Source organism: Callorhinus ursinus, unplaced genomic scaffold (assembly GCF_003265705.2).
Source record: "Callorhinus ursinus isolate GAN/ISIS: 27379988/994484 unplaced genomic scaffold, GSC_fseal_2.0 scaffold6, whole genome shotgun sequence".
NCBI classification, from domain to species: domain Eukaryota; kingdom Metazoa; phylum Chordata; class Mammalia; order Carnivora; family Otariidae; genus Callorhinus; species Callorhinus ursinus.
Genome location: NW_027397068.1, coordinates 64984154 through 65011793, shown reverse-complemented (window position 1 = coordinate 65011793; position 27640 = coordinate 64984154). Strand labels below are relative to the sequence as shown.

Sequence of the window (27640 nt, the reverse complement as noted above, 5' to 3'; positions counted from 1 at the left end):
TAGTGCTTTTCCAATACTGAGACCATCTATGAAAGGTCGGTCTAAAAGAATATATTTTGAGTCAGAAGGGACAGCACTCTTGTTCAGTCATCAACTTTTAGATTTCTTCCATATTCTACAACTAAATTTAACAGAAATGACTTACCTACAAATCCTTCTTGACCAACCAGTTTCAGGGCGATTTTATCAGCCAACACTGAAGAGTTGCCATGGGCGATGTTAGCAAAGGGGCCAGCATGCACAAAGACAGGTGTCCCCTACAGAAATTGAAGAACAAATTAAAACCCCCAAAGACAAAGGGAGGAATGAACCAAGATGGTGAATCTTGGTATTTAAAGACTCACTGAAGCCATTCTGCTTTTAGTAATACTGCATATTCAGTGTGTAACTTCTCTCGAAGAAAAAGAAAACACCTTGACTCTCTCAAAGGACCAAATTCCTGGTATACTCTACAACAGTGTCATTCTACACTAAATGCTGAACTAGGGAGAAAAACCTGTAAGGATTGATTATTTCCTACTATAATTTTGATAAAGCACTCATTAGCTGCCTCACTGACTATGAAGTAAACTATTTACCTCACTTCATAGTATTTTGCATTTTATATATATTTATTTTTTTAAAGAATAGAATTAAACCCCAATGGTCTAAGAGGCTTATTTAAATTTATTTTTTTCCTCCACTGAGAAATCAATCACTTCAAGAAAAATCTAAAGAAAGCAAAAAAAAAAAAAAAAAACCAAAACAATTAATGACCCTGTGTAGTATGGAAGGAAATCCCAAAAGGTTTACGTTCATTATAGCCCGTTTTTATATCTACAATAATAAACTTGCTCTTCTGATTTTTACAAATTCTGTTTTAAGTCTTTCTCATTGTTTAACTGGCTTACATATTAAAAATCTGGTAAGTATTAAGACAATAAAAGCAAAGAAAATTTTCACTCTTGGTAAAATGCTAGAGTAATTCTTACTAAAAAGGCAAAAAACAACAACAAGAACAACAAAACACCAAATCAACCTCAATATAAAGGAATTATCAAAACTTTTAGATTTGATTCATTAAAGAAAATCTGTCGATATTTTCATTTTAAATGCCATTTCTATAGTTGTCCTTTATCAGTGAGAACAGACTGTAGCCCTAGCTAAAGGAATTTATCCACATGCGTTGCAATGTTGGGGTTTTATTCCGAGCCCAGCCGGGGCTGCTGGGGTGTGTCTGTGAGGCCTTGGTTCCACCTGTGAAAACAGAGGCTGCCCTCTTACTGACAGGGGGAGGCAGGGAGTGAAGCGGGGAGGGAGGCTGGGAGCCACGGAAAATTCCCATGAACCACGATGGGCTGCTAGCCGAACATATTTCAAAGACAAGAGAGCTGAACAAAAGCAGGAAGAAAGGCAGTGAAAGAAAAATCATCTCTGAGAATGAAAAAGACAGAGTTTATCAAAGCCATTCTGTGAGTTCTCTATTTACTTTTCTTCCCAGAGTCCTCAGGAGGCACAATGACAGGGTCCTGATGAGGTCACACAAATGTCTATGGAAATAAAGCTGGCAATATGCAATCCAAACGTAGGTGCCTACGGGTATTTTCGTGTGTGTGTCTAGTGTCTAGATCTGTATACCTCTCTTTAACTTCTCACTTCTGTCCAGATAAACCTTTTAAAAGCTCTGAAGAAAACACTGTTTAGAAGAACTTCAAGTCTCCATCACCTCCTCCCCTTGCAGTCCGGGTCCGTGGCCACCTGTGGTAAGCTACTGGAGCTGGGGACAGTATTGTGAGGACAGGGTCACAGGCTCTGTCCCTGGGTCTACACACTGCAGCACTCAGTGAGGGCCTCGGTCTGAGAAGCACCGAACACTGGTCTCTGGCGGGGGACAGGTGACAGGGTGTGGCCAGGTCAGCATAAACACTTCACTGTTCCTGAGATAACCACTCCCAGGACTAGGTCAGCAGCGTTTTAATTTAAAATTAACGGCCTCATCGTGAATTACTCACTAAAGCAGTATTAGAGCCCTGTTTTTCAAACTCCTAGTCTGGAGTCTGAATGGACAAATCTGTCAAACATCATTATTAGACATTGAAACACAGAGACACACATGCTCACATGCTCACCTAATATTTATGGCTATGATACAGTACACGGAGTTAAGTACTTAGTTAAAAAACTGTGATGGGGCATCTGGGTGGCTCAGTTGACTGAGTGGCAGACTCTTTTGATTTTGGCTCAGATCATGATGGTAGGGTCCTGAGATCAAGCCCCATGTTGGGCTCTGCACTGAGCGCGGAGTCTGCTTGAGGTTCCCTCTCCCTCTGCCTGTGGTCCTCCCCCCGCTTGCACTCCTGCTCTCTCTCTCTCTAAAATAAATAAATAGAATCTTAAAAAAAAAAAAAACTTTCCAGGAGATTTTAACGTGCAGAACTGAGAACTACCAGTCTCCCAGCAACCTGCGGCATGGTAACCCTTGAAAGCCCACTATGGGAGTAACAATCAAGTGTATCCGAACATGAGCACTAGAGCACAATCTGTACACTGATCAGTGATTTTCAGACTATTGGCCAATTTAGATTCCTAGTGCCACTCATTAGCCAGGTGCATCTGGAATGATAAGGACCCAAGTAGCAGAATTCATACATGCAGATATTTTAACTGAATGTTGTGTTTACTTTTTAAATGATGCCCACTGTCGGTTAAAGTAATGACAAAGTGGCCTAGTCTTAAATGAAAAATAGATAGAAATGTGAGTACCACAAGAATGGTCGAGGAGCAGCCCAGCCCTCTGATTCATTCCCTAATAGAAACTAGACTTTTAGAATGGGTGTTATCTTAAAGGTGTGGGTAATTTTTTTTAAAGATTTTATTTATGTGTGAGAGAAAGAGAGCATGCACAAGCAGGGGAGGGGGGAGAGGGAGGGGGAGAAGCAGACTCCCCACCGAGCAGAGAGCCCGACACGGGACTTGATCCCAGAACCCCAGGATCGTGACCCGAGCTAAAGGCAGACGCCCAACCGACTGAGCCATCCAGGTGCCCAGGGTGTAGGTAATTTTTAATTTAAGAAAGATAAGTATCTGGGGCGCCTGGGTGGCTCAGTTGTTAAGCGTCTGCCTTCGGCTCAGGTCATGATCCCAGGGTCCTGGGATCGAGCCCCGCATCGGGCTCCCCGCTCAGCAGGACGCCTGCCTCTCCCTCTCCCACTCCCCCTGACTTGTGTTCCCTCTCTCGCTGTGTCTCTCTCTGTCAAATAAATAAATAAAATCTTAAAAAAATAAAAGAAAGATAAGTATTTAAAACAGTAAGCTGATTATCCCTAATAATGATAATAACATGTTCGTTTTTAAGGGAGAAGTATTATGAGGAAGCAATATCACGTTTCTTTGTGAGTTTTTTATTTTCATTCACTTATTTATTAAACAGATATGTATTTTTAGGAGCCATATGGTAAAAATAAGTATTCATTTAATTATTCAACAAATGCTTGCTGAGCACCTAATGTGTGCGAGGCACCTTCTAGGAGCTGCGATCTGGTGGTGAGCCAGGTGGAAAAGATCCTGCTCCCATCCTGGTGGATGGATGGACGAAGAAGTAGGGAACTCTTGGATGATACTCCGTGCCACGCCCAGAATGACAAGACGGTGACAGGTCACATGACTGGGGCTGTGTTGGACTCAGTGGCCCGGGAAGGCCTCTCCAGGGTGCTGAGATTAAAGGACATGAGTCCCATTGGACAAGAAGGAGCCAGACACATGAAACTGGGAGGGGCATCCCAGGCAGGGGCAGAGAGAATGAGGGAGGAGGCAGGGGAGGGCCCCATCCTGCAGGGTTTCTAGCCAGAATGAGGACCAGTGTAAACCACCCAAGAGCTCTAAGCAGGAGGGCAACAGGACCTGATTCAGTTTCAGAGCTCTAGGGTGGCTGAGCAGAGAAAGGATTCTGGAAGAAAGAGGGTTAGCAGTAGCCACTGTGGCAAGGCGGGAGGGTACGCTGGAGGCCGGGGCAGCGAGAGAAGTGGACAGCTCGGAGACGCTTCAGGAAGGGAGGCTCTGCAGGGATGGAGGTGGGGGGCCGAGGAGAGGGAACCAGGCTCCAGGACGACTTCTCGGATTTTGGCTGGAACCACTGACTAGGTTTGAAATCAAAGACCCTATTTTATAACCAAGTTTGATATGCAATGGCTCTTGGCAAGTACATCCACAACTCTGAAATTCTGAGGTCACGAGATTCAGAGCAAGAGTTCAGGGGTCATGGGGCGTCTGGGTGGCTCAGTCGGTTAAGCATCTGCCTTCAGCTCAGGTCGTGTTCCCAGGGTCCTGGGATGGAGCCCCGCATCGGGCTCTCTGCTCGGCGGGGAGCCTGCTTCTCCCTCTCCCCCTGCCACTCCCTTTGCTGGTGCTCACTCTCTCTCTCTCTCTCTCAAATAAATGAAATCTTAAAAAAAAAAATGTTTGGGGGTCAGCACATGGCTGATGGGGGGGAAGTACAGCTGGAGAAGTGAGGGCTCAGACCCTCCGACATTTAGAAGCTGAGCCAAGGCCAGGCCAGCAAACGAGACCGAGGGGGAAGATAGCAGGAGGCCCAGGGCCACAAGGTGTCCCAGAAGCCAGAAGAACCAAGGGCTCCAGAAAGAAGAAACATCAGCTGGGTCGGACCCTGTGAAGAGGCCACACAGAGAAGGACAGAGAAACAAAGACTTGGTCACACAGAGGGACAGGTGACCGTGACAGAAGCATCCAGGAGATGTGGAAGCTTAGGTCAAGCTGAAGTTACCGAGGAGAGGCGGGTGGCAAGGCGGAGACCCAGGTCACAGACATTAGTATCTGACTGTGACAGAGAGCAGAGAAATGGAGCAGTAGCTGGGTGGGGACACTGGGTCCTGGGAATTTGGGGGACTGTTTTATTTTAAGACTTCTATCAGAGCCTACTTGCATGCTGACGGAACGGCAGGAGAGAGGAAGGAGCTCACGCTGCAGGAGGGAGAGGCCCCACCAGAAGGTGCTTGTGCTCTCAGCCCCCGGCTCAGCACTGCACCCTTACCTCGGACCTTCCAGCTCTGGCTGGTTCTGCCATTTCTGGCATGTTGCCTTGCATTTGGATTCTTGCTCTCTGCTGGAGCCTTTCTGACTGTAGAGCACATCCCTGCCCACAGGCCTTTGAGCTACATGTTACCCTCCGCCCAGAAAGCTCTTCCTCACACGCAGCTCGGTCTCCTGGTTTGTTCACATCTCTGGTCATCAGACGCCACCCACCTCGCCCTCTGTTCTCTCATTCCCTCTTATTTTTCTAATTCAGTCCTTGCCACCAGCTGACATGTTATGTACTGACTCATTTCTCTATCCTCTGTCTCCCCCACTAAGGGACAAGCTCCAAGAGGGCGGGACTTTGTTGTCCTAAGCTCCTACTGCAAGGCCTGCCCAAGTCATGGGTTCAGTGAACACTCAATCTTCACAATAGCCCGGCTAAGTAAGTCTTCGTTACTATCACCATTTTACATGGGGGAAAACAGAGGCTGAGATTAGCAAATACTTGGCCAAGGTCACAGTCAGTAAATGGCAGAGGGTACATTCAAACTGAGCTTTCTATCGGCTGAATGAATAAATGGATGGAGATTCTGCTTGTCTTCCTCCAATCTACTTGTGCCCTGGGCAAGGGCAGGGTAAATCTAATGACAGGGGGGTACAGCATGTTTTCCTGGGAAGCATTTCTCAGCATATACTCTGTGTTTTGCTTGGGAAAAACAAACCAAAAAACCCTAAACCTAATGATTATGAGAAGCTAAGTCCAAAAAAAGGCAAAACAGAAAACATCACGTAAACATCGCTCCACAACTTACCGACATATTAGATACAGAATTTTTATGTTTCTACTGCATTACCCAAGGAAAGAATCTATACATACACTTCTAACTTTTTTCGGATGTCCAAGGACTTATTCTGATGCTCCCTGTGGGCTCACATTGGCTGGAAATGCTCACTTTGTGTGGGGATGCACACGCAATGCGATGAATGCAATGTCAACAATTTCTTCTTTTTTTAAATATTTAAATGTTTTTTAATATATAAAAAATAATTGGAGACTTAATTCAATACTAGCAGCTATTATGACTTTTAATTTATCACAATACATATTTTTTTTAATTATTAACATAGAATGTATTATTTGTTTCAGGAGTAGTGGTCTGTGGTTCATCAGTCTTACACAATACCCAGTGCTCAGCACAACACATACCCTCCCCGAAGTCCATCACCCAACCACCCCATCCCCCCACCCCCTCCAGCAACCCTCAGTTTGTTTCCTAAGATTAAGAGTCTCTTATGGTTTCGTCTCTGGTTTCGCCTTGTTTCATTTTTTCCTCTCTTCCCCTATGATCCCCTGCCTTGTTTCTTAAATTCCGCATATCAGCGAGATCATATGATAATTATCTTTCTCTGATGTCAACAATTTCTATAAAAAGAAAATCACTTACTTCTAGGGTCTGCATCAGATTTGGTTTTATTGCATCTTTCATCAAAACTGTCAAGGCACCTGTGACCCCCTAAAGGAGAGAAACAAAACAAAACAAAACAAAACCTGCTTTAGATTGTTGACAAAAGATCATCCGTGCCAAGGTGAATCTCGTGGCCGTTTCTGAGCAGCCTGCCTCGCAGGTGGGCATTCCCGCAGGCTGCGTTCACCTCCGAGCTGCAGGGGACACAGGCTGGATCCTTCTCTCCCCCACTTGAACGGAGTCAACCATTCTAAGATGTGACGTGATGGGGAACTAGCAGTCCTCGCCTTTTTTAAGAAAACCTTCCTTGATGGTGTTTACGAGGCTTGCCATAAAACAGATCTTTCAGTCTGCCTAAAAGTGTCTTCTGGCAATCACGCACATTATTTTTTCATTACCAGAGATTATGCTATTGCCTGAAGAAATCAGATAAAGTAGGAAAATCAGGCTGTTGACTGAGCAGGAAACGGAGAGGGATAAAGGGGAAGGTCTAAAAGCACCCATTTTTCTAAAAGCAACGAAGAAACCACTGGTTTCCCAATGCCTCATCCCACAGAGAAAGAAGGCACTCAGGAAGCGGCTACATTGGAAAAGCTTCTCGTTTTCCGTGCCTCCGGCTGTCTGTCTGCCTGAAACAGAGCTGATGTCACCTGCACATAAAATGCAGCTGCCTCCTCCCCCAAGCCTGCAAAGCTCTGGGTGGGGCTCCCACTGCGCCCCCGTTTCCCATTCCTGGAAAAGACAGATGGGAGAAGGAAGAAACAGGGGAGAAATCTGAGAACTGCTGGAAAAAGTGGGCCAAAAAAAGGCCACAAGGAAAGCTTTAGGAAAACAAAACCCACGATACAAAACCCTTCCACCTTTTCAACAGACACCGGCCAAGTGCCTTCAAAACACCAGGACCGTAAGGCAACAATGAGAAAGCGCCGTGGGAACATCGCCTTGAAAAGATAAACAGGGCACGTCACGGATCTCAACACATCAGGTGGCAGAATCTTGAGGGTGTAAGGTTTACAGGAAAATCCAATTTATTTTCTGCTTTCCTGTACAAAGTATAAGAAATGTCACCTACCTATTACAAATAATATGAGGATGTTTTACTGTGAAAGCTGTTGGTCAGGAAGGGCTCAAAGAAATTAGTTCTCTATTCTTCACACAAAGCAGACAGCAAAGTAGACGTCCGCTGAGCTTTCTGGATGCTGTGTTTGCTTATACTTCCCAGTATAAGCGAGAAACTAGAGGAGGACGGAAGGTGGACATTTCGATTGGACTGCCTCAGGTAGTGTGCACCTGCTTATTTTCCTGGGACATCTCTTATCTTATGTTCCTTCTAACACATTGACTATCCTCTAGCCCAAGAAGAGAGAGTAGCTCTGCGGCTGTCATGGTCACCCTGAACCCTGCACCTGTTCCATATCCCGAGTCCAGGGGGAGAGAGTCTGCACACATTCTTCCAGAGGATGCCAAAATCGATCATCTTAGGAGAAACGTTTAAGAGCCATCTACTCGAATTCTCATGGCAATACGTAAGTCCTTTTGGCCAAATCAGAGTATATAAAAAAATTATAAAGTAGTGAAACCAAAAGACAGAAGCTCCTAAAATCCTCCCTCAATTTTCCACAAAAGACCAGCTCTTGAGAGTTCCAGCTGGATAAAACATAATCAGAAGAAGTTAGGCGCTTTTGGTAAACAAGAGACACAAAAGATGACTAAAAAGAGTAAACTTGGGATTTATTTTCAGATCTGAGGTTTTTATCACACACACGCAAAAATAAATGTAGGGAAATCATATTTGCAGATTAAGTTTCAGACTATTTCGGATGCATATTTGATACCCAAGATTAAGAGGACACAGGGAAATATACTGATACAGAAACCATAATATGTTAGTTTATGTAGAAATGTTGCAATGTTCGTAATGTTTAAAAAACAGTACCTTTACAGCAACCTGGATTTGGGTTTTCTCATCAAGCTTTACATAAAGCATCCTAGGGGCTGCTAATAAAATACCTAATTGAGCTGACAAGACCTACAAGATGAGTCAGTCAGATTCATCTCTCCAAAAGCAGCCAAAAAGTAATCAAGACACTCTGGCAAAGGATTCCAATTACATCCTAAGCCCTCAGAATTAAAATATTAATTTGCCTTTTCCGTTTCCAACTATCAGCGTGCATTTTAGCTGCCATCACGGTACGTGAGCCGTATGTGGGAGAGTTAGCTGAAGATCAGAGTGCTTAATGGCTTTCCCAACGCCTACGTCCTACCTACGCACAAACATGTGAAACAGCTATACCACCAACGGGGTTTAAGTTAACAGCAAAGTAACTACAAAGAGGAAAAAAGATGAGCATGCCAAATTAGAATGAGCGCTCACAAGAGGAAGTGATGCGCCAGGATACCCAGAAAGCTGATAGAAGGCATCGTTGCACTCAAAAGGGAGCTAGATGAGTAAAACGGATTAAGGGGAAGATCTGGTGTCATAATGCGACACCCAAATATAAAGCACAGAATTAAACAAGCCAGGGCCAATTTTCACTCTACCTTCCCTTTCATACAGGTGGAGTCACTTTCTTATTCATTGGAAGGGGCGATTTGTCCTCCATTTAAAGCAGGCACGATGGCCCTTTGCGAAAAAGCCGTGAGCTAAGAGGTTGCCCCGCCCAGCGCAGAGAGCACAGATCAGGGCTGCCAAGAGTCCTGGAAGGCTTAGGAAATAAATGTCACGCACTTTGGCTGCAGCCAGGGACGAGAACATTATAGACGCTGTAAGACAAACAGGCTTGGGAGGGGAAAATGTGAGTGTAGACGTGGTCTGGGATTTCTACGACACATGCTGGTAAGAAGACCTCCAATTCTCCTGAACACAGGGCAGGGCCACGGCGAGCTCTCTCGAGCTCCTGAGATAGACACACTCACCAAATCTTCTGCTGTCACGGGCTGCCCATTTTTGTCACTGGCCACCACCATTCTTCCCAGCCGCTCCTTCATGTCCGCCAGGCTGTCAGTCAAGGCCAGCACTGCCATGATCTCGCTGGCCACTGCGATGTCAAACTGTGCCTGAAAAGCCAAAGCAGAAGTACTGGTCAGCGACAGTGCCATCTGGACATCCATTTGCACCAGGAGTGGTATTTCAGCAATTAAATTCCTGAAGGCCGGGGGCGGGGGGGGGGGGGCCCAGCCTCAAAGCGTCAATCTCGCATTGGCAAGTGTTTGCAGTGCTGGACACATGCACGCTCTCGTGCTTGGTGCCCTCTGGGGCGGGCTCTCTACTGGTGACCAGGCACTTCTTTGATTTTGTTCTGCTGAACAGGACTCAGCCTGGCTGGACCGCTGCGACCCCCGTCCGTGGCACTCTGTGGTTGGCTTTTGCAGCATGTCTCAGACACGTAATTAATGATTAATGCGACTGTCTGTCTGACGCATGTCTCTCCACGACCGAAAGTGGTGCCACGAAGGCAAGAACCTTGGGAAGGCTTTACTCCTGAGTCCCCAGCGTGGAGCACGGGGTGTGAAACCCAGCAGGCACTCAGTACATGTCCCCTAAATAAACACCTGCTGGCTGTCTCCACTGTTATCGTTGGTGTGTCCAAGGGGTGGCATTTGTCCAGCAAAGAGATGAGGAGCAGACAGTGAGAGATGGTGCTGGGGCCAGTTTCCCAGAGTCAGAGCTTCATACGGCAGTGTGGACAGCCCGTCGTGTATAGTCCCCCCAAGTCAAAAGGTGACACAGAATCAAATTTCCGCTGCCCATGGGGGCTTGGCCCCATCAGACCTTGAAGTGCCCAGCAATGAACACTGGACAGAAGCGACTTTCTGTGAAATATGTCTGGGCCTTCCTAGTCCCTCTCCTGGCTCTCACTGCAGGCTGTACACGGTCCAACAGGAACTACAAGAGAAATGAGGAACATGCCTTCCTCCTCCTCATAGTTCAGCCACTGGACAAGATCACTTCATTCAGCTCTGCCTGAATTCTCTTCTTCCCAAGGGGTCTGTGCGGCAGCCAAATGCAAGCTTACATAGAGAGGAAATGGGCAGGGGTCACACCTTAGAAACATTTTATTGTCCCTTGCTGTCACTGACAAGAAAGGAAATGAAATAAGGAGCTTTCTGGCTACTTCCAGGTGAGATTTCATTAGTCACGGATGTAGTGAAAAAATATTACCTGAAAGTCAAATACAACTATGCTCAATTATTACATTTTCAATATAACCCATTCCAAACACCAGTGACTTTTCATTGTATGATATTTAGGATTCTCTATACTACTATTCCATTATAAACAGTGCATATTAAAAACGCCTGAAAATTCTGAGGCTTTCTATGCAAAACATGAAACTAGAGATACTCTTAAAATATTAACTATATAAGTAATTAAGTAGCATTTATAATACACATATAAGCTCTACATTTGTAGTCATTATAACTTCAAAATTCTGTACCTTGAAAAACATGAAAAATGAAACAAATTAGGTCAATTTAAATATCACTTATTGGGACCCCCTGGGTGGCTCAGAGGGTTAAGCGTCTGCCTTTGGCTCAGTTCATGATCTCAGGGTCCTGGGATCGAGTCCCACATTGGGCTCCCTGCTCAGTGGGGAGCCTGCTTCTTCTGCCCGCCACTCCCCCTGCTTCTGCTCTCTCTCTCTCTGCTCGCTCTTTCTCTGACAAAATCTTTAAAAAATATTTTTTTATTTTTATTTTTTTATTTATTCATTTATTTGACAGATACACAGCGAGAGAGGGAAAAGAAGCAGGGGGAGTGGGAGAGGGAGAAGCAGACTTCCCGCTGAGCAGGGAGCTGGATGTGGGACTTGATCCCAGGACCCTGGGATCATGACCCGAGCCGAAGGCAGATGCTTAACAACTGAGCCACCCAGGCGCCCCCACTTATTAATCTTATTGACCGAAAGATGTACCTATTATCAGGCTGCTCATTTTTGTTTTGCAAATAAAGTATTTCAGAATTATACAGAGATTTTTATTGTTTTTCACAAATTTACACAAAGAACGATATGTGACGTTGGATGTATGTGAATCAGCATGGCTTTTCTGGAAGGTAATGTTGAAACATGTATCAACATTGGGAATCTTCTTCTTTGACTCTTCAGTGGCAGATCTGGGAATGTGTCCTAAGGATATCATCAGACAATCCACACAAATATGTGTGTATGTTCCTGCAGCTTATAATAGTCCAACATAACAAGTACTCCAAGTGTCCATTTACAGGAACTGGCTGAATTGGTTATAGTACACCATAAGAGAAGGAACAGAGCCGTTAAAAACGATGATACAGATCTACCTTTACTAACATAAAAATATGTCAGGGGTGCCTGAGTGCTTCAGTTGGTTGAGCGTTCAACTCCTGAATTTGGCTCAGGTCATCATCTTGGGTGGTGAGATCGAGCTCCGAATCGGACTGCATTCAGCAGGAAGTCTCCCTCCCCCTCTGCTCCTCCCCTGCCCCCCTTTCCTCTCTCTCAAATAAGTATATCTTTAAAAAAAAAAAAAGTCAATAGAGTCTTATGGTTAAAGAAAATAATTAAAGCTCGTAAATATAATCTTTTTATTTAAAAATAGATGTATGCATAAAGCAATACAAGATATAACCTTGGGTAAGTAACTGAAGATAATATGCCTGCCTTTCCCATTTGTAAACCAGACTTACAAACTAGATGCACTATGTGTAATGATTATAAGGCACTTAACAGGCATTCAAATCCCAGCCATTATTAACCTCTCATCTCTCCAGTACAAAAATACTTGGAGAAAGTGTGAAAGGGCTTAGTTACCAATCCCCCCTCATTTGCAACCCTTTTTCAGAAGTAATTCATGTCAGAAGTTGGTGTACATCTTTCCAGCTTCCATTCTGTGTTTATATACATACAGGAACACATATGCTGGCTTTTTCTGAATATACCCTGGATTAACTATACGGACTTCAAATTATTTTCATGTGTAATTTTTTTTTTAACCTTTCCATTTCCCAATTGGGATGAGAACTCTACTTGCTACTTCCCCTATGGGCACTATAATATTTCCACCTGCCGTATCTATGGTACAGAATGATGTACGGAAGATATGTAACTGCCCCTCCTGATGGATGTTTAGACTGTTTCAAATTTCACCATTACAAATAATACTGCAATTAATATCCCTATATATAGACTTTTTTTTTCTTGCACATGATCAAAAATTCCTCCACCTTTACTTTTTCTATATCCTAAAGCTGAATTCTTGGGTCATTTCAAATCTTAGTACAAACAAACAATCATCCAAGACACTTTACTAATTTAAACTCCAACGAACACTGTATAAACGCCTCTACTTCTTTGTAAACTCAGTACCATTCAGTACTAATTTATTTGTTTTTATAAGCTCACGGGTAAATAGTACCTCATTGTTTTAACTTGCAGTTTTACGATCACTTGTTGGCATTTTATTTGTGTTTACAAACTGCTCTTATTCTATGCATTTATTGAGCAATTATCGAATACCTAACTACTGCTATATAACAAAGTGCGCAGCTCTGACAATAAAACCCCTGCCCTTATAAAACTCAGGTTTGAGGAGGGAGAGGCAGAAAGTATGCAAGATAAAGAGTGCAGGCAAAGGAAAGAGGGCGTTGTGGGACAGGCAGTCCTGGTTTTTTGTTTTTTTAAGATTTTATTTATTAGAGAGAGCATGCGCATGAGCAGGGGGAGGGGCAGAGGGAGAGGGAGCAGCAGACTCCCCGCTGAGCGGGGCCCGATGCGGGGCCCCATCCAGGACCCTGAGATCATGACCCCAGCTGAAGGCGGACGCCCTCCCCCCGCCTGAGCCCCCCCAGGCGCCCCCAGGCAGCCCCGGCTGTAAAGGTGAGCAGTGAAGGCCGCACGGAGCGCAGAGTATGGGAGTAGCACATCGTGGAAGCTCTTTTTAAGTCTGGTGCATTACTCTTTCATTATAGCTAATGCAAACATTCCCTCCCACTCTGTTACTGGTCTTTTGATGTTTTTCTATGTGTCCACTTCTCATGTTCAAGAGCTTAACTTTTTATGATGTCAAAACGGTCTCTTCTTTCGGGTCTCTGCATTCCACGTCTGTGACATTCACACCTGCAGTGGCTGCTGACGCGTCCGACTTGTCCCTACTGCTTTTGCATCTTCTACTCAGCGCGCCCGACTGTTGTTGCTTTTCTTCTCCTCAAGGAGCCTGAAAACTCCTTTTCCTTCAGGAGTCGGAATCCATTTCCCAGGGCCACTTTGCAGTGAGTGCTGCTGGTGAGAAGTCTGATGCCCGCCCGGGGCTCGATCCTGAGGGACCGGCCAGGACTTTTTTGTCTGCGGCAGTTCTTTGGAATTTTGTTGCACCCTTAGTGTTGGTGTGAGTGCTACACTCATCCTGCGTGGCCCTTGTTAGGGTCTCAAATGTGCAAATTCATGTTTTCCATCAAGCCGGTGCATTTGCTGTTACTTCCCTGAGCACCTTCTTGCCTCCTGTCTGTTGCTCTCTCTCCTATGAGATGCCTATTAGAACTTCTTGATAGGTTTCCCATGCCTCTGGCCTTTTTCTTTACATTTGCTACAGCCTTCCCTTTCGTACCGTGTTCAGACAGAATTCCTAGGCTTGCCCTGCCCTCTCTGATTCACTTAAGGCTTATTCTCTCATCCAGTCCACAAACTCGATTTTTATTTTCACTTCATGGTTTTCCTTCCAAGATTGTCACCTCTTTTTTTCGCAGCAGGCATTTTTCCTTGTATGAAGGCCCTCTCAGGCTTCTGAGGATACCGACGGTATTCCTTGTAAAGACTCCTCCCACAGGACGTGCCATCTTCTTTTCCTTGGCCATTGTGAGCGTCCCTTTGCTGGCTTTGGTGTCACGTTTCGTGATGCACGTTTACTCTTGATGCTGGTGATGCCTGGCTTTGATCCGCCTTTTTACCTGTCAGTGGCCCTGATTTCTGACGACCCCAGCTTACCTGCAGAGATCAGAGAGCGCAGGACCCAGGACTCGCCGATGTTCCATTACCAGGCCTGTGCACACTCACAGGGCCATGGCTAGTCCTTCGGATGCCATCCGCGAGGTGAGAAAAGGTTGCCCTTTCCTTAAAAAAAGTGCTGCAATCAGGGCACCTGGGTGGCACAGTCGGTTGAGCGTCCAACTCTTGGTTTTGGCTCAGGTCGTGATCTCAGGGTGTTGAGATCAAGCCCCACGTCAGGCTCCACGCTCAGTGGGAGTCTGCTTGAAATTCTCTCTTCCTTCCCCTCTGCCCCTCCTGTTCGTGCTCTCTCTCAAATAAATAAATAAATCTTAAAAAAAAAAGTGCCACAATGTACTACTTTCCTTTGAGAAAGATGCTTTTCACTGCCTACAGGAGGCACAGTACACACGCAAGGTTTTGACTGTGACTTGAGGGGTCCCCCGGGCTGGGCGGTACACTGAGGCACGGGCCTCAGGACCACACTCAGGATCCCGTGCTGCAGCTCAGCATAGGTGTCCCGGGACGCTGCCTGTTTCCCTCTCGGGAGCTGTCCCCATCCACTGACGCTGACGGGTGTGCAGGCCCACTCTAACTCTGAAGTAGGACATCTCTTGCCTTTGAATGTAGAGACCCCTAAAACACTCCCATCATGTTTGGGGCTGTGCTTTCCTCCACGAATCCAACTCCATCTTCCAAGCTTTCAGAAGCTTCCTGAAATTATATGGCAATGATTCTGGTTTCCTAGCATGGATGTGGACTAACTGTTGGAAATCAGTTCATGGGTCCAAGTTCCAGGATACAGAGGAGCAGGGAGGGAAGGTACATGGGCTTAGTTCGTCTTGATTCAATTCTCAGATTTGCTGCTTAATTCAAAATTTCGAATGGTCCAAAAGTCTATTAGGTATGAGAACTGAATATTATAGGAAAAGTGATTATTTTTTTCACTAATAAAAATTTGACAACGTAAAGGCCATGAATCTAATACCATCTATGAAGTTTATTATACTCTAGAGGCTTGCTACACCTGATTGAAAAATCACAGAATGATTTTATGTTCCCTAAGCATCCTTCTCCACATGAAATGAAGGTGAGCATCATAATTTACCTTCTGCATTTTCTGCATTTGGGTAACAAGATGTAATCCTTGAAAACACTTCAGGCTATTAAACAAATAATGGGGTGTTTATTCTTTGGTTTATGAGACTTGAGTAATGTGTTTGAGATTTTCTTTCTTTTTTTTTTTAAAGATTTTATTTATCTGACAGAGAGAGAGCACAAGCAGGGGAAGCAGCAGGCAGAGGGAGAGGGAGAAGCAGGCTCCCCACTGAGCAAGGAGCCCAACTCGGAGCTCAATCCCAGGACCTGGAGATCATGACCCTAGCCAAAGGCAGCTGCTTAACCAACTGAGCCACCCAGACGCCCCTGAGATTTTATTTTTTCAGCTGTTAAGCAGATGTAGTATTAACTTGGTGGATTTGCAATAAAATATGTAAAGATTTATATTCAAAAGACACCTTGAGTGGTTCTTCCCAGAACTACAACTGAAGTCACCCAGGAAAAGGATGGTAACAAAATACCAGGGCCTTCCTGCCTCCTGATCCTCTCCCAGTCCTGCTGAGGGATGGGAAGCAACACCTTGAAATGATGAGAAACCCCCTGGCCACTGCAGGTGGACGTCCGAAAAGAGAGAAGCAGAGAACCAGCTTCGGGGCTGGTATAAATCAATGCTAGCAAGAACAAAGCCATTCCCCTGAAGAAATGTCACGTACCTGCCGGGAATACCCTTTCTCTGTGGGTGCCTGCCCAATCGTTATTTTTCGTAGAAATCGGTCATTTGTATCCAATACTGAAAAAGAGAAAAAGTGTCTTCAATCCACAAGTATGGACTGGCTGCCCCATGTGTCTAGAGCTGTTTTGAGTGCCAAGGAGGCAGTGGGGAGCAAGAGACAAAGTCTAGCTATGCTGCAGCTGACATTCCGGTGAACAGACATAGAGAGGGATCGAATAAACAAGAAAATATCACTCCGGGGTAAGTGCCGTAAGCAAATAAAGGCGGTGATATGATAGAGTGTGTCAGGGTGGGGGTGAGGATGGAGTGCCATTTTCTGACTAGGTAGTAAAGGAAAACCATTTTTGAAGTGGTCACATTTTACACTGAACCTGAGTCACAAGAAGAAGCCAATTCGTTTCTGAAAGGGTTAAACACTGAACAACCATTAAGATCCAGCAATGACACTCCTAGGTATATAACCAACAGAACTGAAAGCAGGGACTTGAACACATCTTTGAGCGTTCATGTTCACTGCAGCATTATTCCCAGCACCCAAAGGTGGGACAACCAAGCGTCCACCAACAGGTGAATGGATAAACAAAATGTGGTCTGTAGAAATTACACAGCCAAAACAAAGGGAATGAACAACATGGATAGACATTGAAAATATTATGCATAGTGGAATAAGCCAGATGGAGAAGGACAAACATTGTATGATCCCACTTAGATGAACTACCAAATTCAGAGAGAGAGAAAGTGGAACAGTGGTTATCAGGGGCTGAGGGGGGATGAGGAGTTATTGTTTAATGGGTACACAGTTTTTCTTGGGGATGATGAAAGGTTTCGGGTATAGACATTGGAGATGGTATAACCTCCATAAGCCTTGTGAACATATTTAACACCACGGACTGCACACTCATAAATGGTTAAAATGTCATGATACGTATATTTTACCCCAATACAATAAATAAAGTAGTAACGTGTGTTGGGGGGAGAAGTCAATTCTGATCAAAGCAGGCACTGATTCTTTGTATGGCTTTCACTGGTTGGTCCGAACTGCACTGATTTGTATTTGTTTGTAAAAACTAGGTTTGTTGAGTGAAAACCAAAATTACAATGGCAGGAAATCAGCAAGAAGGACGTAGGTTTCATTAATAATTCATGTGGCTTCAAACAACAAGCTGCCCACCGTGACAGCGTACAGCCAATTTACTAAACGCATTATATAGCACTGACAAAAATGATGACAAGAATTCTGCATTTTGGGACTGAGAGCATCTGTAGGATGAAAAATGTTAACCTTTTCTTTCACACACGAAGCACCAGCCGGCCTGCCCACCTTGGCCACCTGTTGTTCCCTGACTCAGCTAGTCCCACTCTCCATACAACACGCCCTCTCTCCCGCACACACTCAACACTAACCCACTCAAGTGCACAAACATCACGCATCAAACGCATAAAAGCCTTGATGATTTTAAGGTCCAAGCAGAGTCTATACAGAGAAAGGAACACTTTTCGAAACTCTCACTAGCTAGTACTTATTCCCAAGACCTGTGGCACAGTCTTATGTGTGGGATACGCAATCTTGGCATAAGAAGGGTATGATGTTTGTGTTGGAAATTCAGCTGCTGTTATTTAGCAAAGAGAACACAAACAAGCCAAAAAGAAAAAAATTAAAAAGGCTGGCAGGATCCACTCGAAGCACGGGCATCGGAAGCCCGCGTGTGCATTTAGTGGGGTCCTGGCAGAGCGGGGCGCCTCACAGCCCAGCGGGCTTCGGATGTTCATGGCCGGGGGAGGCATGTGGTTGTGTCAGGGCTATGGAAGAGGCATGAAAATTAAACTCCTACACACAACATAGATACCAGAAAGGAACCCTAAGTTAGTGATGCTTAATTCCCGGCCTCTCAATGACAGAGCTAAAGGTGGAATGCAGAATGCACATATGCATTCCAGGAATAGTTTCTGAGGGCCAATTTTGTGGCAGGTCCCACGCAAGCTGGACAGGGATGCAAAGATGAACAAGACGGCAGTCTCTGCTCGGAGGCGTTGACTCGCACAGGGGAGATAAGGGAGGTGCAAGGGAGTGTGGGTCTGAAGGGGGCCTTGGGCACTACCGTGCTGCCCGGGTCTTGAGGAACACCCAGGGTGCGCCTAGCGGCCTCCTGAACAATAATAGCGGTTCAGGTCTGGGCGGTACAAGGTACTCCGTCACGGGCAGGGCCACTGTTTTGGTTTAGGTGGAAGATCTGTCATGATTCCCTGCAAGGTTGTCGGGGCAGTGCTGGGAACCAGTAATTGATGTCACCTCATTGAGGGTGACTGAGGCTTGTGGGACCTTGGCTAACGGCCTGGAGGCGGATGAACCAATGAGACAGGGGGAAGGGAAGGCTGGGGTTGGGACGGTGCTCAGAGAGGCAGGGGCTCATGCTCTTCTAGGAACCACAAAATGACTCGATGGCTACTGTTCCTTCTTTTTAGGTTAATTGTTTCTGGAATAGTCTACGGGCTCTGGTCCCACATTGTTGCCAGGCAGTGAGGACTTATATAAGCTACTGATAGTCTGATGGGAGGCACAGGATGAAAGAACCACCAGTTACATTTCTTACAGAGACAGAAAGGGTGGCCATTACATAAATACACACCATCCATACAGTCTGAGAGGAGGTGTTCAGCCCCATGCCGTCCCCGAGTGTCCCCCTCTAGTTATCAAATCATATAAGGACCTAACCTCATCACAAGGGTTACACTATTTCTAGGTCAAATCTCATACTGCCTTAAAAAAAAAAGGAAAAAGACCCTACATTAAATGTCCTAAATTCACATGATAAAGAGTTCCATTTTTTTATATTAATTCATGAGCGTGAGAGCCAAACTACTTAGCAAACGTCATTCTAAACTCCTCCGATCCAGGTTGCCTGTCTACACGAATAACATTTTCTTCACTTTCATGCCACAAACAATCATATAATTCTAGTATTTATCTGGAACAACTTTTTAAAAGTTGTTACTTCCAGGGGCACCTGGCTGCCTTCAGCTCAGGTCACGATCCTGGGGTCCTGGGATCATCCACATCGGGCTCCCTGCTCAGTGGGAGTCTGCTTCTCCCTCTCCCTCTGCTCCTCCCCCTACTGGTTCTCTCTCTCTCTCTCTCTCTCTCTCTCTAATAAATAACTAAATAAATAAAATCTTTAAAAAAATTTAAAAAAAGATAAAAGTTGCCACTTCCATTATTTAAAAAAGTCAGTAGGCTTCCCAATAAAATGCTGATAATGTTCATAACCATTACTACAATTGATGTATGTCTGTTAATAATAAATTGTGGTTCATCTACAAAGGAATATTCTAGATCCATTTAAAATTACCATCACAACAAAGAGCCAACTAAATGGAACATGCTACTTAAAAATGAAGCCGGTAGGATCTAAAACCTATGGACCTAAATGAAACATTTTTTTGAGTTTCCAAAATGATGTTACTCTCCTTCAGTTTGGGAGACCCACACTCAGAAAACTCCATTATGCAACTATTCCCACTGTGGCATCTATTGATGGCTTGGGCAGCACCGGCGAATTTGCAAAGCACTCTGTGCTACAGGAGAGCCACGCAAGGCAGACGCTGGTAATTATTACTCCGTTTTACAGATGAGAAAACAGAGTAGGCCGTTCATTAAAAACTGCACAGCTCATACATGGTGGAGCTAAGACTCAGTCTCTGGTGTCTGTCTCTCCACCTCACCGTTTGCGGGAAAACACTAAGTTCTTAACGAACTGGTTAAGTGGATTCTCAGAAGGGAAGCTTCATGACGGGGCGGACCCGGGCTGTGTCCGGGAGAGTCTAGGCCAGGAGACAGGGTGGGGACGGTGGGAGGACAGAGCGAAGGACGAGGTTAGGCCCAGCTGCCTGGAAAGCAGACAGGGAGGAAAAGCCCCTGGGGCCACACCGCGGCGATGCCTCCGGCCAAGTGTTGTGGTGGCCCTTGGGCCCCACACAGGATCTTATCAACACACTGGGGGCTTCTGAGCAAAGAGGTGACAAAACAACATCTCTGTGTTATAAACCTACTGAACTGGGAGATGGCAGTGCTCACAAGAACTTCTATCACAAGGTAACTGCAATCCGTCAGGCATCTGATAAAAAAAAGGTTCTGGAAGTGGGCAGAAAGGAGGAAGGCGAGTGGGCAGGTCTGAGGAGAACAGGCAGAAGGTCAGGAACCCAGACCACCTCCTAACCCTCCCGAGACGCTCGGAGCATCGTCACGCGTTCCCAGCCGCGGAGGAGAAAACGAAGTCATCTTCCTTGGACGCGTGTCAGGGCGAGTGAATGGGACAGAACCAAGCAGGGCAGCGGGGGCAAGACGGGGAGTGACGCTGCCTCCACAACGGGAGGCAAGGCTGAGGGGGGGGCTGTGCTTGCAGCCCCCGGGGGGGTTCCGGGTCCGTCTGCGAGCCTGAGGGGAAGAAACGAAACCGGGTGCTTGGGAAAGTGATGAGTAAATGTCATCCCGACCCGCAGCCAGCACCCACCTCTCTGCCATGTGATGGTGGAGGGGTCGATGTCGAGACGGGCGAATTTACCCATTTCCTCTTCCGTCAGTGCATTTGGATCTGTCTTATTTATTCCCAGTTTCTAACGATGAGGGGGGGGGGAAATGTGAGGAAGAGAAAGCAAAATGTAACCCAAATTATCCCTCTTATTTTATTTCTTCCATGACTGGAAAGTCTTTTTAAAACTACACTGAACTAAGAACAAAACAACAGCAATAAAAAACACCCAAACTACACTGAACTTTGAGTAAATTGTAGATTAGGCCAATTCCTAAACAGATGCCCCAATATCCCCGAAATGGAGGACACGGATATTTGCAATATACCCTAAAATGACATGAAAATGAGGCGTGGTTGCTAGGACACAGAGACTCTCGGGACTGTGCTGCGTGGCCACACGCTCTACTCAGAAGGGACATCGACTGCTGTTCACATAATTGATGTTCCAGCTCATTAGCTCTTCTTTCAAATACAAATACCAGTAACTCAGGTCAAGTTGATACCTATTTTTTTTTTTAAACAAGTTATCTCTAATTCACTGTGGGGAAAAAAAAGCATTAAAACTCTCAGTGCATCTCTTTCTGTAAAGGAAACATTCTAAGAAAGTTCATAATGAAGTGTAAGAAAGTAACCTGAAAATACAAACGCCAACAGAAATGACGTATGTTGTGGCTGCTGAGGTTGGTATATTGTACAGTATTCTCAAACAGACCAAACGTGGTTCAGGAAGAAGCAGGGGTGAGTCTTTAAAATCAATGATCACTCACCGGTGGCTGCTGCTTATACCATTAAAGTTAGTTTTTAGTCTCTGAAAAGAGCCGGGGGGAGTCAATGTGATAAGTAGAACAGCAACAAACAGAACTAGGAAATGATAATATGGGTGAGAATTAAGACCGCTTCTACTAGGACAACCTCTGCATCTTCCCGCAATAAAACCTCACAGGGATACATTTTCAGAGGCTAGATCTTACTTCCTCGAAATCAAAGAAAATTCATGAAAGAGAAGAACTCTCAGAAATTTGATTGAGTACCCGTTGACTAGGGTACTGCAGATCTGCAAAGCAGTCCTCTCAGTTTATAAGTGAAGGAACTAAGACCTCTAAAGGGGAACTAATTTGTCCACCTGCTCTTTGGCATCGGCAGGTCTGAGGCTTTGGGTTCTCTTCTCTCCGTTACATTGTTCTGTCTCTAGAGTGTAACTCCCCAAAGAGTGTCTGAAAACCCAAATCAAATCACGTTCAAAATTGCTGGCTTTGATCATTTTTCTGATTTGCCTCTAGGATTATTTTCTTGTTGAAGAGCCACTAACTGCAAACTTACTTTCAGTCGAGCAAGCTGAATGCTTGAAAACTCTCGGACACCATTCACTGAAGGAACAAGTCGATTATACAGCGCCTAAAAACACAAAACAAAAATAAAACACCACATAAGCTTAAGAGCCAACTATGAACTTGGATAATTCACAGGATATGACAAAGTTCATCACATTTATAACCAAACTGTTTAGATTAGAGACCCTATTAAAATTCTTGGCTAATATAAGCAATGTAGCCTTAAGTTCTATCGTTTTTAATAAATCTGACTAGATCTGAAATAAGGAACATTGCAAAAGACTTTGCATAAATATAAATATTTCTTTATCTACATAGCCTCACAACCATCAAATTAATATCTATCTTTGGCTTCCAAAACTCACAAGGGATTACTTTCATTGGAGGAAGTCAGGACCCTTGTAAATAGGCCAGAAAGTCCCACTTTTATCCATGGCCTACGTCTCTGAGGAATTAGCATCTGTACTCTATCCCCATCAGGTGTGTGTTTACATCAGCTGCATGCACCTGCAGCCCAAAAAGGGGGTCTAATCTCTTTCACAGCACATCTAGAATGGCTACCCGTAACATTACAGGCTTAAAAAGGTATCTTTCCAATCCCCTTAGTACAGAGCAGAAACTAGACCTTTGGACAGAATGAAGAGAACTGGTCTACCAACTGCTTTTAAAACTGAAGTCCTGTCTCAAAGAATATTTGCCTTAAAACGTACAACATAATTCACCCAACAACGTGGCAGGGGTCATAAACTCATTTGAGAATCTGACCACAAGTATGGATCTTCTCCCCAAGAAATAAGGACATAGAGAGTTCACAAAATGTTTAATACAATTTCAGACAGTTTACAGACTCTAAAGCTTTCCCATGAACTTCTTAAGAATCCGGAAATCCCAGGCTAAGATGTCCAGATGGGCCAACAAGGAAACTTTCTCACCTTATCGGTTTGAGTGTTTTCATGTAAAATCCTTGTGTCAATAGCGGCGGCCAGCAGGTTATTGGCAGCGGTGATGGCGTGGATGTCCCCGGTCAAGTGAAGGTTGAACTATAAATGACATGAAAACATCCTTCTACTTGTCTCCGACAAGCACAGAAACAAGGGGTTTCTGAACAAATAAACTATTGCACTAATTACACATACCCTTATAATGAGCTAAGTCCACAAAACAGCCTACATCAAAAAATCAATGTCAGAGTTTTCCACTTGACACCAGAGAACTTTTTTTTTTTTAAGATTTTATTTATTTATTTGACAGAGAGAGACACAGCGAGAGAGGGAACACAAGCAGGGGGAGTGGGAGAGGGAGAAGCAGGCTTCCCGCTGAGCAGAAGCCCGATGGCGGGGCTCAATCCCAGGACCCCGGGATCATGACTTGAGCCGAAGGCAGATGCTTAACAACTAAGCCACCCCGGCGCCCCAACACCAGAGAACTCTTAAGCGGACTGGCTCACCACAGATTCTTTCGTCTTTTGTTCCTGGGTTAAGGGTGAGACATTCTGATGGCCTTAATGATCCCCACATAAAGTATGTTGTGGCCCTTGTTTTCATGCATTGTTTTTATGATTTAGAAAATAGAGTCATGTCAGATATACTTTAAAATGAGGCAGGGAGTAAAACAAACAGTAACAATAGAATAATATAAAATATGACAGAAGTAAAAAACATGTATCACCCTCGAGACTCTATTCAGTTATTCTCCTTCCAGTCTCAGGTGCATGCATGTTTCTTATTTGTAGACTCAGAATGCTTATAATACATTTGGTAACTTTTTGTTTTAGAACTTATTACTACATATTTTAATGTAATAATCTTGTTTTATAGTTCATAGGGTCTGTATAATAGAGTTATAGTTCATAGGGTCTGTATAATAGAGTTGATGTACCAAAAGTTTTCAGTCTTCTATGTCCAGACATTTAAATTGCTACCAAATTTTCACTTTTGCAAAGAAGGCTACAATTACAAAGAATACATGCAAATAATATTTTTAAATTAGTTGCTAATAAGCCATATATTTCCAGCAGTGTGGTTAAAAGATCTTGATAATACCACCAAAATTGCTTTTTGAAAGAATTGAAGTACCACCCCCAAAACACCCGCTGATTAGTTAAAACCTCATTTTATAAAATAAAGTATATGATCAGTAGAAAATATGAAAAATTACATATGTATATTTTATAAAATTGTCATTTTTTTTAAAGATTTTATTTATTTATTTGACAGAGAGAGACAAAGCGAGAGAAGGAACACAAGCAGGGGGAGTGGGAGAGGGAGAAGCAGGCTTCCCGCTGAGCAGGGAGCCCGATGTGTGGCTCGAACCCAAGATCCTGGGATCATGACCTGAGCCGAAGGCAGACACTTAACCGACTGAGCCACCCAGGCACCCCTAAAATTTGTCATTTTTAATATCAAGATCATAACACCATAACAGTTTATACCTTGGCTTTTTTTTTTTCTTAAGTAGGTTCCACACCTAGTGCGAGCCCAAGACAGGGCTCGAACTCACAACCATGAGATCAAGACCTGAGCTGAGATGAAGAGTCAGTCACTCAACAGACTGAGCCACCCAGGTGCCCCTACACCTTAACTTTTATATTTAGTGTTAATATTACTAGCAACTTTACATCATTAAATAGTCTTCAAAATATAGTTAATATGATATCCTATTGTTAGACATTTAAGATGGTCTCCCTGTTTTGTTTTGTTTTTTAATGCTACAAGCTGTGTGAAAATAGCTTAAAATTAAATCTTTGCACACACAGCCAGTTTTTTCTTAGGATAAACTAAGAATGGATTTATTTGGGCCAGAAGGTATGATACTGTTTTAAGGCACCTGATACATATTTTTACTTGCCTTCCAGGAGAGCTTTACCAACATCTGCTTCCCAGCAGTGTATAAAAGTATATTTCAATCTCTCGCTGCTAAAATTTAGTATTATTATTATCAAAAAAAAATCCAACTCTGTCAATTTGGTAAGTCAAATACCTGGTAGTAGTTTTAATGTAGATTAATTTGATTATTAGTGAAAATAAACAGTCATTCGCTCGTTAATATTTCTTTTCTGATGTTTCTATTGAATCCTTCCCTCACGTTACAACTGGCTTGTTTTTCTTTCCTGCTGCCTATTTGATATGCACTGGGGTGCCCATTGGCCCCAAACAGGCTTCTCTTCTTCTGACCACAAACCCCTTTGCCCCTGCATCTCCAGCCACATGGCCATTACCACCCCCATCCTCCATTTCTTAACCAACTGAGCCACCCAGGCGTCCTAAAGATTTTGTTTTTTTATTATTTATTTGAGGGACAGAGAGTGAGAGAGCATGAGAGGGGGAAGGGCCAGAGGCAGAAGCAGACTCCCTGCTGACCCCATCCTCCATATTTGATCCTTTTTTTTTTTTTTTTAAGTAGGCTCCATGACCAGTGTGGAGCCAATGGGGGGCTTGAACTCATGACCCCGAGATCAAGACCTGAGCCAAGATCAAGAGTTGTACGATTAGCTGATTAAGCCACCCAGCCGTTCTGCCCCCCCCATTTCAATAAATGGAGTTGCTCAGCCCACTATATTGGACGTCCCCCCCCTTTCTCACTCCCCACATCTAATTCTGCAAACCCAGCAAACATGTCTTACAGCACGACCATCCTTTCTCTGTCCTCAATGCCACCACCCTGGGCCACAGCACCATCTTTCCCCTGGGCCTCCTTACTAGACTCTTAGCATCTGCTCTGGACTCCTAGCAGTCTGTTCTCTGCACTTTAGTCAGCCCTCTTCTTATAAAACTCAGTTTATATCAATATTATTACTTTGCCAAGATCCCTTCCATGGCAGACCATGATATTCAAATAATACCCAGGCTCTTGGCCATGAACTTCGTAGCCTGAAAGAGCTGGTTCCCGTCCATTTCTATACCTCACTCCCTCCACCCCTGCTGGCCCATGGACACACGCTGTTGGCCTCTCGTCCCCGGAAGAGACCAAACCCCTTCCTGCCTCAGTGCTGTCCACCGAGCAGGTGCCACTGCCTGGGATACTTCCCCCACATTCTGCACAACCCTGGCTCCTTCTCACCCTTCAAGTCTTAGTATTTTCACCTTCAATTCCTCAACCCATCTGGAAATTATTCAAACATCTTCCTATGATTATTTATTAAAGTTCTTTTGGTACACATTGTCTATTCATGCAGTCGGTCAACAAATGTGGTCTGAGTGCCGGGCATTGTGCTCAGAGCTGGGGATAGGGAGATGAAGAAGATACGGGAGGTCTTGGAACTCAAGGAACAAACTGCCTGATTGTTTCTGGCTTACTTAACGATCATAAGGCAGTTACAACTATCATATGCCTCAAGTTTGCCCCAAGTCTGAGCCATGCAGCTGATGCCATATGACAGCAGGACACCAATGCCCTTTGAATATCTGCGCAGAAATTCTCGAGCCATTCCCCTGGGCATGTTCCTTGTATTCCACCTCCCCAACCTGGCCTCCTGGCTCTGGGTCTTCCTGGCTTGTGAATATTACTCACCCTCTCTCAGATGGGAGGCTCGGGGCTATCTTTTCAGCAATGCCCTGCACTATTCTTTCTCACCCCACCCCCAATACTTGAGAAGTGTCCAGATTTTCCCTGAAGCTTCCCTGACACTCAGGCCTTCATAGGTAAACACCTTTCCTATTCACTCAACGAAACCAACAAACATTTCCTAGTGAGCCTCTATTGTGCACTGGGCGCTGGGCTGAGTGCTGGGTCTATGGCCACTAACTCACCATGGCCTACGGAACTGGATAAGAGCGACAGAATATGAGGGGATCTGGGGGGTAGAACAAAACCTAGAGAAGGACAGGCACGGACAGGGAGGGCAGAACGGGAAGGGAAGAACGCTCCAGGCTTGGAATCCAGAGATGATGAAGTGGGGAGAGGGAGGGTGGCCCGTGGGAACCTGAGACGGGGAGGCTGGAGCAGCATGTGAGGCCCTGCCTCGCTACACTGCACAGACAGTGATGGAGTACCTACTGAAATACACTCAACAGGGAAGCAACCGGCTCAGACTTGGGTTTTGGGAAGATTTCTTGGGACCAGAACTAAGAGGCCAGTGCAGAGAGCAGAGGTGATGAGACCTGGACAGCTGGTCAGATGTAGGGGATAAGGGGGTGGTTATGTGGGAGTTCTTGCAGAGAGAAGAATGGACATCTTTGGCCCTTTTGCCCATTTTTTCTTAGGAACTATTTTGTTTTTTATAAAGATTTTTTTTTTTAATTTATTCATTTGAGAGAGACAGAAAGAAAGAGCACAAGCAGGGGGAGCAGCAGAGGGAGAGGGAGAAGCAGGCTCCCTGGTGAGCAGGGAGCCCAATGTGGGGCTCGATCCCAGGACCCTGGGATCAGGACCTGAGCCGAAGGCAGACGCTTAATTAACCATCTGAGCCACCCAGGCGCCCCTCTTCAGAACTATTCTGGAGTCTCACTTTGCCCAAGGGAGGAGTCCAAGTCCCCCTGAATTGGGCAGTATAACTGATGGCTGACGAGGAGATACGTCTCCACTCTCTTACCCAGAAGCCTTGGAGCCATGTGGG

General features: G+C 44.8%; 1 protein-coding gene across 4 annotated transcripts in view; it reads right to left on the bottom strand.

Moving 5' to 3' along the window:
* The window catches only part of MTHFD1L (methylenetetrahydrofolate dehydrogenase (NADP+ dependent) 1 like), a 185235-nt gene that overhangs the window by 105346 nt on the left and 52249 nt on the right, over positions 1-27640 (bottom strand). For all 4 annotated transcript variants that reach the window (XM_073894092.1, XM_025866325.2, XM_073894090.1 and 1 more), the window contains exons 14-20: positions 23019-23126; positions 22076-22150; positions 20735-20837; positions 16207-16283; positions 9393-9533; positions 6456-6524; positions 146-257 (exon numbers count right to left, since the gene is read on the bottom strand). In XM_073894092.1, the coding sequence (XP_073750193.1) occupies positions 146-257; positions 6456-6524; positions 9393-9533; positions 16207-16283; positions 20735-20837; positions 22076-22150; positions 23019-23126 (685 nt within the window). The remainder of the gene's footprint in view (positions 1-145; positions 258-6455; positions 6525-9392; positions 9534-16206; positions 16284-20734; positions 20838-22075; positions 22151-23018; positions 23127-27640) is intronic.